This window comes from Pagrus major, chromosome 10 (genome assembly GCF_040436345.1).
Source record: "Pagrus major chromosome 10, Pma_NU_1.0".
Classification (NCBI taxonomy): domain Eukaryota; kingdom Metazoa; phylum Chordata; class Actinopteri; order Spariformes; family Sparidae; genus Pagrus; species Pagrus major.
Window position 1 is genome coordinate 1,156,821 of NC_133224.1, and position 14,495 is coordinate 1,171,315.

At 44.9% G+C, this 14,495-nt stretch overlaps 1 protein-coding gene and 1 pseudogene across 1 annotated transcript; both read right to left on the reverse strand.

Annotated features, from left to right (window-relative positions):
- Nucleotides 1-455: 455 nt before the first annotated feature.
- LOC141004018 (trace amine-associated receptor 13c-like) lies at nucleotides 456-2,580 on the reverse strand (annotated as a pseudogene).
- Nucleotides 2,581-3,533: 953 nt separating this feature from the next.
- On the reverse strand, nucleotides 3,534-11,524 carry LOC141004019 (trace amine-associated receptor 13c-like). The gene is made up of 6 exons (XM_073475519.1): nucleotides 11,503-11,524; nucleotides 11,004-11,184; nucleotides 6,782-6,858; nucleotides 6,323-6,432; nucleotides 5,523-5,706; nucleotides 3,534-4,531 (listed from the first exon to the last, which is right to left on the reverse strand). Exons 1-6 carry the CDS (start codon nucleotides 11,522-11,524, stop codon nucleotides 3,534-3,536), a joined length of 1,572 nt encoding a protein of 523 aa, XP_073331620.1.
- Between the last annotated feature and the right edge of the window lie 2,971 nt (nucleotides 11,525-14,495).

Here is a 14,495-nt window from a genome sequence, read left to right on the forward strand (position 1 = left end):
AAAACAAATTACACTTTTAGAAGCTTTATTTTATAGTGTGGGAAAATACATGATAGATAATGCATAATCTTTTTTAAAACAGCCCCTATGTACCCTTTGGAGCATTAATGTATGAATTGTTACAATTGTAAATTGATCAAGGGGCATTATTTGAACATCATTGGGAATCAAATATACGCGTTATTATTGCCAGGTGTATCTCAGAATCAAATAATGAACTGTGAAATATAGTGTCTAAAACAATCACATAGAGAGACAAAAATAATGGCCAGTAATGAAGCATCTTGCATGCATCATTAATATGCAAGTGGTTTGTGAAGAAAAAAACATGTATTTTTTGATGACAACCAGAAAGAAAGTCTTTAATTTGCTGATGCAAACACTTGTCTTTGACCTAATTTAAAATATGGCTTATTTGAAATCATTAAATAATGCATGTTGATGGTGTAGATACGTTATTTAACAGTCATATTCAGATTTGAAGAATTTGAGCTGAATATTTTCAGAGTGATTATACAATGAAAACATTTTCTGCAGGAGGGATAAAACAAGGCATAAATAATGGGGTTACAGGCTGAATTGAAGTAACCCAACCAAATTAATACTTATATGAGCAGACCAGGTGTACTGTAGCCACTGAGGGGATCTATTATTGAAACTGTAAAGAAAGGCATCCAACAAAAGATGAATGCACCAAGCACAATACTGAGAGTCTTTGCAGCCTTGCACTCAGACTGTTTAACCAACCCACCTCTTCCTCTGTCATTTGAGCACTTGTTCTTATCTCCAATTTTTCTTACATGCTGTTTAGCCACAATAAATATTTGAGTGTAAATACAAACCATTACAGTGCAGGGAAAGAAAATGCAGATAGCACTGCCCAAGATTCTCCAAAGTGGGTTAGTGAAAACGAAACAACCACCAAGGCACGCTATTGATGCCATTAAATCTTCTAACCCTGCCTCATTGGCCTTTGAATAAAGTACTCCATAAGAGTAGGCAGCAGCCAGTGGCCAGCAAGCACATACCATAATCATTGCCACTGACATTGTGATTTTTCTGGAATAATGCAGAAGATTGCATATTGCTTGATGTCTGTCGACAGCAATGCAAATTAGGTGGAAGATAGAAAGAATGGTGAGGAACCACTCAAAACTGACATGCAGATGACAGAACATATCACCATAGAACCAACAGCCATGAACAGTCCGGGTGGCACTGAAGGGCATCACAATAACACCCACTAGTAGATCAGCCAGAGCAAGAGATAAAATGAGCACATTGGTAGGACTATGCAACTGTTTGAAATGACAAATTGACACAATGACAAGAGAGTTCCCTAAAATGGTAACCAGCATGCCTGAAACAAACACCAAACAGAGGGTTAAATCTGTCCAAAAACCTAATGGTACCGCAACACATGAGGCATTGCTGCCTGGAAGACAGTACATGAACTGCTCTTGAGAATAGTCATAAGTCATTAACAAAACAAACTAACATTTTCGACAGAATTTGAGGAAACTTTTTTGAGGTTATGTCAAAAATGTCTATGTATTGTGTTACAGATTTATTTGAAGTTAGCATAGAAAACAGTTAGCCACGGCCTGCACTGACTCGGGGCAACAGTACGATAGCGCCCCCAGAGTTTCAGCTAGGACATGGTGCTCACAGCAAGTTCTTTTCATTTGAAATGCTCTTAAGTTGTAGTGTAATGAACGAATACCATAACTTAAAAAATGTCAATAAGTAAATATTCTTACACTTATCTAATATGCTAAACAAAAAAAAATACATCCGTACACCCCCTGAATTCAGGTTCATCTTCTACTGAACTAAGACAAGCTAAATTCCAGGATCTATATGCTAACCGATCGGCCCTTACTGTACTAACTGTGCATTTTGGCTGTTAGAGTGTTAACCTGAAGACTCACATGTTAACATCTGAGTAGGAATTCTCTCACCTTTGGATTTTCTGAGAGCAATAGTGTGATAAACTGGCTGGATATCAGCTGACTGCAGGAAACTAGCCTGATGACCTGGCAAGATACAAGCTTAGAGGCTACAGGACTAGACATGGACCCCGGCTGGTTACTGGGCGATTGAGGCAGGTCTGTACTCCTCTATGAATGTATTCTTTCTGCATTTCAGTTTTATGTGGGGGTGGGCTGGGTCTTCCCCTGGTTCCTGCGTGAGTCTGTATTTATGGACAGATTCAAGTATCCGGAGCCAGTATTATCATCCTCATCCGATTCTCCAAGTAACTTTTTGAAGTCAGTTCCTCATGATTTCCATTGTTTTCCAGCCTCTTTCTTGTTTGACATCTTGTGATTTTAATCACCACTTACTTGTAACAGCCATGTCTGTTTAATTTGAGGTATTTGAGGTAGAACGTGTTTGTGAGGCAGGCTTAACTGACACATCTCTCATCTCATCTCATTATCTACCGCTTTTTCCGGAGGGTCGTGGGGATGTTACTGCTTTATCCCCTTTTTTCAGGGGGTTGCGGGGGTTACTGGAGCCAATCCCAGTTTCTCTATGGGCGAAGGCCAGGGTACACCCCTGGACGAGTCGCCAGCTCATCGCAGGGCCCCTTCTGATGGCAGAGGCCACCACACAAGGTGCCATCTGCACATCAGGAGCAATTTTGAAGTTTACTATCTTGCTCAAGGATACTTCGACATGTAGCTCAGTTCCGCCCAGGGGAGCCGGGATTTGAAACCAGCAACCTTCTGATCACTAGTCACCTGCTCTACCCACTGAGCTACAGCCGCCCCTAACTGACACATGAAGTTTCAAATTTTTATTTGATGTAAGCACAAATCTGAGGGCGTCTGGGAAAAAATGACAGCTTGGGTCACTGCAGTGGTCAAAAAAGCCTAAACTAGTAAATGAGGTCGAAACTGGACATATACATGACAGTATCAGCTATCTCAGTGGACAACCTAAGTGTAAATCAGTGAATGAAGCATGAAATAGACATACGTTGTCTATTAAAAAAATATTTGACAAGAAACTAATATAAATCCATGTTTTCCTTCACATTCATTCTATTTGTAATGTTTCTGGAGTAGAAATGTGTTTGTTGAGCTTCTGGGAAGAACTACAGTACATAACCGTACATAACCTCCAAAAAGTCAATATGTGTTGTCTGTAGACAAAGACTGAAAATAAAGCAAAACACATGATTTTGTACTTTTCAAAACAGCCCTACATTTCCTGTAACAGCATCAATGTATGAATTGTTACAAGTGTAAATATATCAGGGTGCATTATTTTATGGAATTGAGTATACAAGTTGTTATTGAAAACAAAGGTGTTTTTTAAATTCAAGTACTGAAAAAGCTTCATGTGAAAAACAGCGTATAAAACAATCACACAGGAGGACAAACTGGTTTGTTTAAAAAAAATGCAAATATTTATTGATGACAAGTGTAAACCAAAGGCCTTTCTGCCACTGATGCAAATGCATGCCTAACACCTTGTCTGAAAAATATCCTATTTGAAAATGTTTAACAGTTTTGAGTCTAGATGTGTCATTTAACAGATAAATTCATAGTTGAAGAATTTGAGCTGAATATTTTCAGAGTGATTATACAATGAAAACATTTTTTGTAGGAGGGATAAAACAAGGCATAAATCATGGGGTTACAGGCTGAATTGAAGTAACTCAACCAGTATAATACTTCCTGGATGTAAAGATGAATGCGGAAGCCAATGAGGGGATTAATAAAAAGTTGCATAAAAAAGGGCATCCAACAAAAGATGAATACACCAAGCACAATACCCAGAGTCTTTGCTGCCTTGCCCTCAGACTGTTTAACCAACCCACCTCTTCCTCTGTCATTTGAACTATTGTTCATGTCTCCAATCTTTCTTACATGCTGTTTAGCTACAATAAATATTTGAGTGTAAAGACAAACCATTACAGTGCAGGGAAAGAAAAAGCACAAAGCACTGCTCAACATTGCCCAAAGTGGGTTAAAGTAAACAAAACAACCGCCAAGGCAAAACGATTCTGTTATATCTTCTAACCCTGCCACGTTGGCCTTTGAATAAAGTACTCCATAAGCATAGACAGCAGCTAGTGCCCAGCAGGCACATACCATAATCATTGCCACTGATATTGTGATTTTTGTAGAATAATGCAGAGGATTGCATATTGCTTGATGTCTGTCGAAAGCAATGCAAATTAGGTGAAAGATAGAAAGAGTGGGGAGAAACACCTCAAAACTGGTGTGTATGTGACAGAACATATCGCCATAGAACCAGCAGCCATGAACAGTCCGGGTGGCACTGAAGGGCATCACAATAACACCTACTAGTAGATCAGCCAGAGCAAGAGATAAAATGAGCACATTGGTAGGACTATGCAACTGTTTGAAATGACATATTGACACAATGACAAAAGAGTTCCCTAAAATGGTAACCAGCATGCCTGAAACAAACACCAAATAGAGGGCAAAATCTGTCCAGAAACCTAACCGTACCATAATACATGAGGCATTGCTGCCTGGAAAACAGTCCAACAAGTCTGGAGGCAACGGATGAGTCATAGTCAAACAAAAGACATATGCCAAAACCTCAGAGATAACCCAACAGAACCCAACAGAGAGAGGACCTTGGGAGAAACATACTGAAACATCTCTCTTGTAATCAATGTCACAACATAGGAGCCACCTAAATAATTATTGGATACACTATGCCATCCAATCAGAGGCCTCCTATTAACATACATGTAAAATAGTCCAAGCAACATTATTATGTCATCATATTTGTAATTTGCACGATATTGAACTAAATGACCATTAATAGTTTCACATGGAAATGATTTTAGTTTTGTGTAATAGAGAAGTATAATTTTAAAAGGTGTGAATAGTTACTAACATAAATATCAGAATGTTTAAGTGCTGGATGGATGAACCACACTGCACACTGTATGTGCTTTTGTAAGTATTCTCTTCAAGCTGCAGGATGCACACCGACACAAACTGGACCGTTTGTAAACTCAGAGCACTGTTGTAATATTCGGTTAGGTTATTCAGAGGACCACAATTTCGGCGTGGCAAAGCGCAGTCTGGGCAGTCTGTCTAAGGAGATGGACCCACAGAGGGCCCCCACCCCCCATAAGACGGGGGTCGTCACAGGATCTCCATCACAACAACATAATACCAACTAAAATGAAAACTACACAATCAACGAAATACTACAATTATTACAGTATACTTACAATCTGCCAGTTCCAATATCCATTCCCCAAAACAGCAACATCCCAACCTATAAGGGCTATTTTCAATGAATACAGAGGGGAAGGGAGAACAGGAGTGGAACAGGTTCCTACTCCATCACTGGAGCCCGAGACAGTGCATCTGCAACCACATTATCATGGCCTTTAATGTGTCGGATGTCCAGATTATAAGACTGCAGGAACAGCAACCACCTAATCAGCCTCTGATTGGAGCACCACAAAGAATGTAAAAAGGTTAGTGGATTGTGGTCTGTGTAGACCACAACAGGTGCCACACCAGACTCCATATAAACCGCAAAGTGCTGCAGGGCCCAGACCAAAGCCAGGGCCTCCTTCTCAACCACGGAGTAGTTAACCTGGTCTCGGTTAAACTTCTTAGAAAAGAAACTGACTGGTCTGTCAACTCCCTGCTCATCTGCCTGCATCAACACCGCTCCTGCTCCTACATGGCTTGCATCCACCTGTAAAACAAAAGAACAGTCAAAACGGGGTGCAGCCAGCACTGGTGCAGAACACAAAAGACACTGAGACAAGACAAGACAAACTGAGCCCTGGCCTTCAGCAAGTCAGTGAGTGGTGCCACCACAGATGAAAAATTCCTACAGAAGCACCGATAATATCCAACCATCCCCAGAAATCTCATGAGCTCTTTCTTCATAATAGGCTGTGGAAATTTCTCAATTGCCAACACTTTGGCACGCACAGGAGCCACCTGCCCCTGTCCCACCACCCGACCCAGGTAAGTCACAGTAGCATGAGCCAACTCACACTTCGCTAGATTTACTGTGAGCTTTGCCTCGGCCAGCCGATCAAACAGCACCCTAACCCGCTGCATGTGAGAACACCAAGAGTCACTGTAAACCACCAAATCGTCTAATTAAACCGCACACCCAGTCAGCCCAGCCACCACACGATTCATCAGGCGTTGAAACGTGGCTGGTGCGTTCCTCAACCCAAACGGCATCACCTGATAAGAATACAGCCCAGAAGGAGTGATAAAAGATGCCACTTCCTGTGCTCGTTTGGACAAGGGCCCTTCAGCAGATCAAATTTGCTGACATATCTGGCAGCACCCACCTGGTCTACACAATCCTCCATGCGAGGCAGTGGAAAGGAGTCTGGCTTTGTCACCTTGTTAGCCTTCCTGAAATCTGAGCAAAACCTACGTGTTCCATCACTCTTAGGCACTAAAAGGCAAGGAGAAGCCCAGCTTGAAAAGGAAGGCACTGCAATATCATTTTCAAGTATATTCAACCTCAGCATCTGAATATTTACGCTTCTCAGGAGAAACTCTATAAAAATGCTGACAAACAGGTGGTGTCTCACCCACATCAATGTCATGTTCGACCCAATCGGTGCGGGACGGCACGTCACCAAACAAACCAGAGTATTTCAAAATCAGCTCCTCAAATTCCAGAGCTTGTGCTTCTGGCAAACGGCCAACCAACCCCTTAAGATTCTTCAAGGTCTCTGAATTTTTCAACCAGCCTGACAACACCCCCTCATCAGGCTCAAGAACATCATCCAGACACTCACCTGAAACCACTCCCACTGTACCAACTACCAAGGCAGGACTCACTGCCACTGACCCCTGCAGGTCAGCACCGGATGCACTGGAAGAGTGAGCATAGTAGGGTTTAAGCAGATTCACATGAAACAGTTTAACTGACTTCCTCTGACCAGGAGTTGAAATTAAATAGTTTTAGTCTGAAATACGTTTAACCACTGTATAAGGACCCATAAACTTTACCTGGAAGGGTGAACTCACCAATGGACACAGAGCCAAAACTTGATCGCCCTCACTAAACTCACGCAGCTTAGTTCTGCGATCATACCCCTTCTTCATTTTAGCCTGTGATGTAGCCTACATTTGCTTTGCCAGCTCCCCAGCGCTGTATAGCCTATGCCTAAACCCATTTACATAGTCAATTAAGTTAGTGGGTGGATCTGATCCCTTCCATCCATCCTTAAACACAGACAGTGGACCCCGTTCAGTATGACCAAACACTAAATCATTTGGGCTAAACCCTGTGCTTTCTTGCACTACCTCCTGTGCAGCTAACAGCAACCAGGGGAGCCCATCTTCCCAGTCCCCATCAAGTTCAGTACAGTACGCACGCAAGTGTTTGATGAAAGTGCTCTAGAGCGCCTTGACTCTGAGCGTGATAAGCTGAAGACTGGTTATGTCTAATTCCCAGGAGTTTTAACACTTGGCTCAACAGGTGCAAGGATTAAAAAAATTAGATTCCTGGTCACTTTGGATCACTCTAGGGATGCCAAAGACAGAAACAAACTGTGTCAGGGCCCTAACCACAGCTCTTGCTGTAATGGTACGCAAAGGATAAGCTGCTGGGTACCTGGTGCTCTGACACATAACCGACAGCAAATACTTACAACCAGACCTGGCCTTGGGCAGTGGCCCCACACAATCAATGAGCAAGTACTCAAATGGCTGACTGATAGCTGGAATCGGCTGCAGTGGAGCTGGTTTAATGACCTGATTTGGCTTCCCAGTTAGCTGACTACAGTTTTTAATGTGAGAAGAAACATCCTTTTTAAGTCATGGCCAGAAGAAATGACGCAAAATCCTGTCATGGGTTTTATGGACACCCAGATGCCCTGACCCATCATGGGCCAACTTTAATACATAACCACGAAATTTGGATGGAACTACCACTTGAAAAATGGGATCCCCAACAAAATCCTCCCCATGTAGCACCCACTTTCTTATTAAGATACCATCCTGGAGAAAGTAACCACTGGCAATGCTTTTCACCTCCCGGGATGTCAGCACAGACCCAAATAGCTCATCCAAAGATCGGTTAGCTCTCTGGTCCCTCTGCAGTTCACTGTGGGATACAGACAAAGGAGAATCAGGCAAACATGGCAAAACAGTATCACTCTTCCCGTCTGCTAAACATGGCAAAACAGTGTCAATCTCCCCATCTGTCCCCTTGGACTCAGCACGACTCATTGCCTGTGTAACTACACATGCAGGAAAAACTTGAGGAAAGCGCACTGCACTTTCATCAGGATGTTCTGTCCCTGCAGGAGACAGGGAGACTACTAGAAGGCGCCCTGCACTTTCAGGCCAAAGGAGAGAGACAGACTGCTGGAGGTGGTGAACACTTAGCCCAAACACGACCGCCTGCCAGATCATTGCCCAGAACTATAAAAAAAACCCTCTATTGGCAATGCTGGCCTCACACCCTTCGTAACCTCGCGCTGCACCAATTCACAGTCCAAGTTCATCTTATGCACTGGGACAGGCACTACATCCAAGCCCATTCCTCGCATAAGGATTCTGTCCCCAGTATCAGTCTTCTCAGAGAAAGACAAAACGAATTCCAAAACATATGAATCAAAAGCACCTGTATCTCTCAAAATCTTAACAGGCACTTGAGTGTCACTACCAACCTGTGATACAAACCCATCTGAGATAAAAGGCAGATAGCACTCATCAGTGGCACCAGTCATGCCAGATTCCCCCCACTCACATTGCCACGCCCCCATATCCCCAGGGCCTGAAACACTCGCTGCCAGTGCAGCAGGTTTTACATGCCCGCCTCCAGCATGCGTCTTCTTAGCTTTTAGCATTGGGCAGTCCGACTTCCAATGGCCTGCCTCACGGCAATAGTTACGCACGTCCTCTCCCTTCCGAGGTGCTGCCCGGAACCCCTTACCTGAGGAAACGCCAAAACTAACAGGTGATCTACCACCCTCCTTTCGCCCAACAGGCTCCCTTCCAGGCTCACCAGGCCAGCCCTTATGAATGAGCACATACTCATCAGCCAGCCCTGCAGCCTCAGCAGCAGTTGTAACCTTATGCTCATTGAGATATGTGGCAACCTGACTGGGCAGTGTCTTTAAATTGCTCCAGGATGACTTTCCCTGTCAACACGCACTGCAGCAGCAATGTTCGGTCAGAATCTGACCAGCCTCTTGCCTCTGCAAGCTGCTCAAACAAAAGAAAAAAACGCATCCGGATCTCTTTCATTGAATTTAGGCAGGAGACACAGACTACTCACTACGTCAGGGGACTTTGATGGTGAAGATGAACCATCCCCCCCTTGCCAAACCTCCCCAGACAGCTTACTCTCGCTGACTAACCCCAGCCTAGTAGCCTGCAAGTCTGTCTTTGCCTGCTCTGTCTCACGCCGCAAGCGTTCAATTGCAACTTGCTTCTCAAGCTCCATCCTTTGCTTTTCCATCTCCATCTTTTGCCTTTTTCTACTTCCCACTGCTGTTTGTCCTTCTCATGAGCTAGCTGTAACAACAGCAATTATTTTTGCTGCTCAAAAGTTAAATTACTTAATGGAACCCTAAAGGACTGTGCTGCCTGTGGCTCACCAAACTCTCCTTGTTTAACCACCAGCACCCCTTTACCAATCAACTGCATCTTTACCAGAGCCTTCACATTACCTTAATGTTTATCACTAAGACCACTCAAATCAACGTCATACTTCTCAGCAACCTTCAACAGTTGGTCTTTAGTACAACCGTCCAAAAACTCCTCGCACGGCAAGCAACAAGTCCTCTATACCTGTCATAGTGCGCTACAAATACACTAGGCCCAGAAGACAAAACAACAGAACCACCAAACAGTGATACCAAGGTAACAAAAATACATTTAAAATGTCCCCCACACTAATGTGAAGTCCCCCTCCAACTAAACTGCCTATCCAAAAACTAATCTACCTCACTATGCCTAGTCTTCATGCAGATTAGCGGTGGGTTATTTAAACACTCAAACCAGCAACCCAGTTAAGCCCCCAGCATGCTGGTTACTCACCTACAGGCTGTGGACGTGTCCCCGAGACCACTGCTCCAACCGCACACTACACAAAAATAACAAACTAAAACAAAAAAAACCCCAATGAGCCCAAATGGACCACATTGCTCGGCCTAACCAGGGAAACTCCACAAAAGCCACACCTGCCCACTCAGGCCAACACATGAGGCTGCTGGACAAAAAAACTCCCCAGACTGAACCAACTATCAAACCAAACCCAACAACCAAATCAGCTATCTCAAAAAATGCAGCTCCCAAACACAAAAACAAAAACCAAACAAAACCCTACCTCAGAGGGCCACCACACACCGGCCTCCAACAAAGCAAAGTAGATCCCGGATGAGCCCCCACTTGTCACAAACTGGGCCGCACGGCCATGACAAAAGAAGGAGATGCACACAGGAGACAATTAACTAAGTATTTATTGAAGGTAAGTAACCTAAAGTAGGTAACCTAAACTAATCATGGCGTGTGTAGTCAGTGGAATCAGCGGTGTAGGTGGATGCATGAGTGGAGAAGTGTGTGTGTAATGTTGTAAGGAGTACAGAAACCCAAATGCCAAACAAAAGCCGAACAAGGTGTCTCTGGGAGGAGAGCAACCCTACTGAGCTCCAGAAGAGAGTTACAAGCACCCAGACTCTCAAAGCCCAGGTGGTGCCAATGCTGCTGATGACCCTGCTGATGTCAGAAGAGGGAGAGAGAGCAGGGAGGGTCGTCACAGTATGTCTTGCCAAATGTATGACTGATGGGTGAATGAAGTAAAGTAACTCAACACACATGCTTGGATATGAATTACAGAGGTAATTTTGTGTTTCTAGACCAAATTCCACAAACCCTCAAACTTATCAACACTTGAGGCTACACACCAACGATTGAAATGATTAGTCAGCTCCCTTACAAACTCCATATGTGACTGATTAGCCCTCAGCAGGGAAACCACAACGACAGAAGGAACCCCGTGCTCACAGACGCAGAGCTGGCCAGCTCTCCACCGTTCCCCACCAGAGCAGCGTCATCACCTCTCTGCGGAAGGAGAGGGGGATCCCATGCAGCTGGGTAGAGCACGGCTGACGCAGGAGGAACGACGGAGACGACAGCTGGAAGGAAGGTGCTTCTACTGCGGAGAGGCTGGTCACCTCGTCATCACCTGTCCAGCCAAGCGATCTATGGCGGTGAGTCAAGTCGCGGCTTCAGGTCCCATTTCACGCACTCTGACAAGAGTTAAGGTAATGCACCACACCGTCACAGATCTTGGTGCGCTCATTGACTCAGGAGCTGATGAGAGTTTGATGGACTGGGGCTTAGCAGAAGAATTGGGCATCAAGTCTGAACTTTTAGCTAAGCCCATCAGGGCCCAAGCACTAGATGGGAAAGAACTATTTTTCATCACACACATCAGTGAACCCCTCCACATGCACATTAATGACCACGCATTCGCTTTTACCTATTCAAATCATCCTCTCACACTCTGATTTTGGGACAACCATGGCTATTTCACCACAACCCCCAGGTAGACTGGAGATCCGGAGAAATCAAAGGGTGGGGGGAAGACTGTGTCAAAGACTGTTTTTTTCGGTTCAGCCCGGAGTAAAGATGTAGCGGAAGTTAATCTGTTTTCTGTCAACCCTGTCACAGAATGCAAGTACCCGGACCTGAACTCTGTGCCCTCCTGCTACCACCAGCTCCACGAGGTTTTTAGTAAGACCAAAGCCATGTCCCTTCCCCAACACCGCCCATACGACTGCGCCATTGATCTGATCCCAGGTTCCACCATACCCAAGGGTCGCCTGTACTCTGTCTCCGGACCGGAGAGAGAGGCCATGAGGGAGTATCTCACAACTTCATTGAAAGCGGGCCTAATCCGTCCCTCATCATCACCAGCAGGCGCTGGGTTCTTCTTCGTAGACAACAAGGACGGGTCCCTGAGACCCTGCATAGACTATAGCCAACTGAATGATCTTACAATTAAGAATTGTTACCCTCTTCCCCTCATGTCCTCTGTTTTCGATCAACTCCAGCAGGCCAAAGTGTTTACAAATTTAGACCTTCGCAATGCCTATCACCTGATCCGCATAAGAGAGGGGGACGAGTGGAAGACTGGATTTAATACCCCTAGTGGTCAGTATGAGTACCTGGTCATGCCATTCGGGCTCACCAACACCCCCGCCGTTTTTCAAGCCATGATCTATGATGTATTGAGAGACTTCCTTGACCATTTTGTCTATGTATATTTAGATGACATTCTAATTTATTCTCCAGACATTGACACACATCAAGACCATGTGACCAGGGTTCTTAAAAGGCCGTTGGAGAACCATCTGTACGTCAAAGCAGAAAAAAAGTGTATTTCATGCCGACACTGTCTCCTTCCTGGGATTCATCATAGCCCCTGGAAGAGTACAGATGGACCCGGCTAAAATTAGCGCTGTGGCTGAGTGGCCCACACCTGATAGCCGCAAAAAGGTTCAGCAGTTCTTGGGGTTTGCTAACTTTTACAGGTGGTTCATCAGAGGCTTTAGCGCAATAGCTGCTCCCCTCCATGCTCTTACCTCCACTCAGGTGCTGTTCCATTGGTCTCCAGAGGCAGAGAAGGCATTCCAAGATCTCAAGCGCCGCTTCATTTCGGCTCCCATCCTCACCATGCCAGATCCACAGCGTCAGTTCGTGGTCGAAGTGGATGCATCCAACAAAGGGGTCGGAGCCATCCTCTCTCAACGCTCGGAACAGGATGGTAAAATGCACCCCTGCGCCTTTATGTCACGACGACTGTCCAAGGCAGAAAGGAACTACGATGTCGGTAACCGGGAACTGTTGGCGGTTAAACTCGTCTTAGAAGAGTGGAGGCACAGGCTAGAGGGGGCCAACCACCCGTTCATAGTCTGGACAGATCACAAGATTCTCGAGTATATCAGTTGAGGCATGTTCAGTCTGCGCTCGTAACAAGACATCCTCTGTGTCCCGCATGGGTCTATTGCAGCCACTTCTTATCCCCTCCAGATCGTGGTCCGACATATCCATGGACATCGTCACGGGTCTCCCGGTATCCCAAGGTAATACTGCTGTCCTCACAGTGGTGGACCGATTCTCCTAGATGGTTAGATTCATTGCTCTGCCAAAGATGCCCTCCGCCAAAGAGATGGCGGAGATCATGATGAACAGTGTTTTCAGGGTTCACGGCTTCCCGAAAGACATCGTCTCTGACTGGGGGCCCCAGTTCGTGTCCCGGTTCTGGAGGGAGTTTTGCCGGCTCATCGGAGCTAAGGCCAGCCTGACCTCGGGGTATCACCTGGAGGCCAACGGCCAGACCAAACGCCTTAATCAACAACTGGACCAGTGCCTGATCTCCCAGAATCCCTCGACATGGAGCAAACACTTGGTCTGGGTTGAGTATGCGCATAATTCTTTGCCAACATCTGCCACAGGCTTCTCTCCTTTCAAATGTGTTTATGGTTATCGACCCCCAGTCTTTCCAGATAATGAACCGGAGGTGTCTGTCCCCTCTGCCCATGCCATGATTCGATGTTGTCGCCGCATGTGGACAGCTGCCCACCAGGTGCTGATCCGACAGGGGGATCAGGTCAAGAAGGCGGCAGACCGCAAGAGACGGCCTGCTCTCGCGTATCAGCCAGGCCAGAGAGTGTGGCTCTCGGCCAAAGACTTGCACCTCAAAGTCCCCTCCAAGAAGCTGGCGCCACAGTTCGTGGGTCCGTTTCCCATCACCAGGGTCGTCGGCCCCGAAGCAGTACGTTTTCGTCTGCCTCAGTCCCTTCGCGTACACCTGACTTTTCATGTAAGCCAGGTGAAACCAGTCAAAGAGAGTCCTCCGTTGGAGCGTTTTTTGTTGTTAAATTTTTATAGTTCTGTCCTCGTAAGAGTAAAGTAGTTTTCAGCCTTTTCTTTTCCTCCCTTTGGAGCGATTTTCTGTTGTGTTTTGGTTTTGCTTTGATAATCTCTGTGTTTTGTTTTTTTGTGTTTATTTCTGGATTTTCCTGTTTGCCAAGTTACTAGAGTTCTATAGCCTATTTGGCTGTCACTCTATCTTAAGAGCAGATAAGTGATATTTCAGAATAAAAGACTGCTTGAACTGTTCTCGCTATGCATCTGAGTCCTCCTTTCAGCCCAGGCCTGACAGACACAAGTTAATCATAGGTGTTTCTGAAATTCAAAAACTGGAAAATGTAACTGATGTTTCTGAAATTGGTTGCACAACAGAGGTTTCCAAAGAAAATTGAACATGTAATTATTGATGACTATAGCAGAACTAAGATCCTTTTATTGCTGGTGCAAATGCATGAACAAGACTTTGTTTTAAAAACAATATTTGAAAATATCATATTCATGTTCGTGCCATTTAACAGATTAATTCATAGTGGAAGAATTTGAGCTCGGTATTTTCAGAGTGATTATGAATTGAAAACATTTTTTTAAGGAGGGATAAAACAATGCATAAATAATGGG

What these genes read in the sequence shown, in the direction of transcription:
- LOC141004019 (XM_073475519.1), bottom strand. Translation starts at nt 11,524, where the DNA reads ATGGTTGTCCCAAAATCAGAGT. An exon ending in TGGAGGATTGTGTAGACCAG is followed by an intron (nt 5,707 to 6,322) that starts GTGGGTGCTGCC and finishes TTTGTTTTACAG; the next exon opens with GTGGATGCAAGCCATGTAGG. An exon ending in TGCGGTTTATATGGAGTCTG is followed by an intron (nt 4,532 to 5,522) that starts GTGTGGCACCTG and finishes CGTTGCCTCCAG; the next exon opens with ACTTGTTGGACTGTTTTCCA.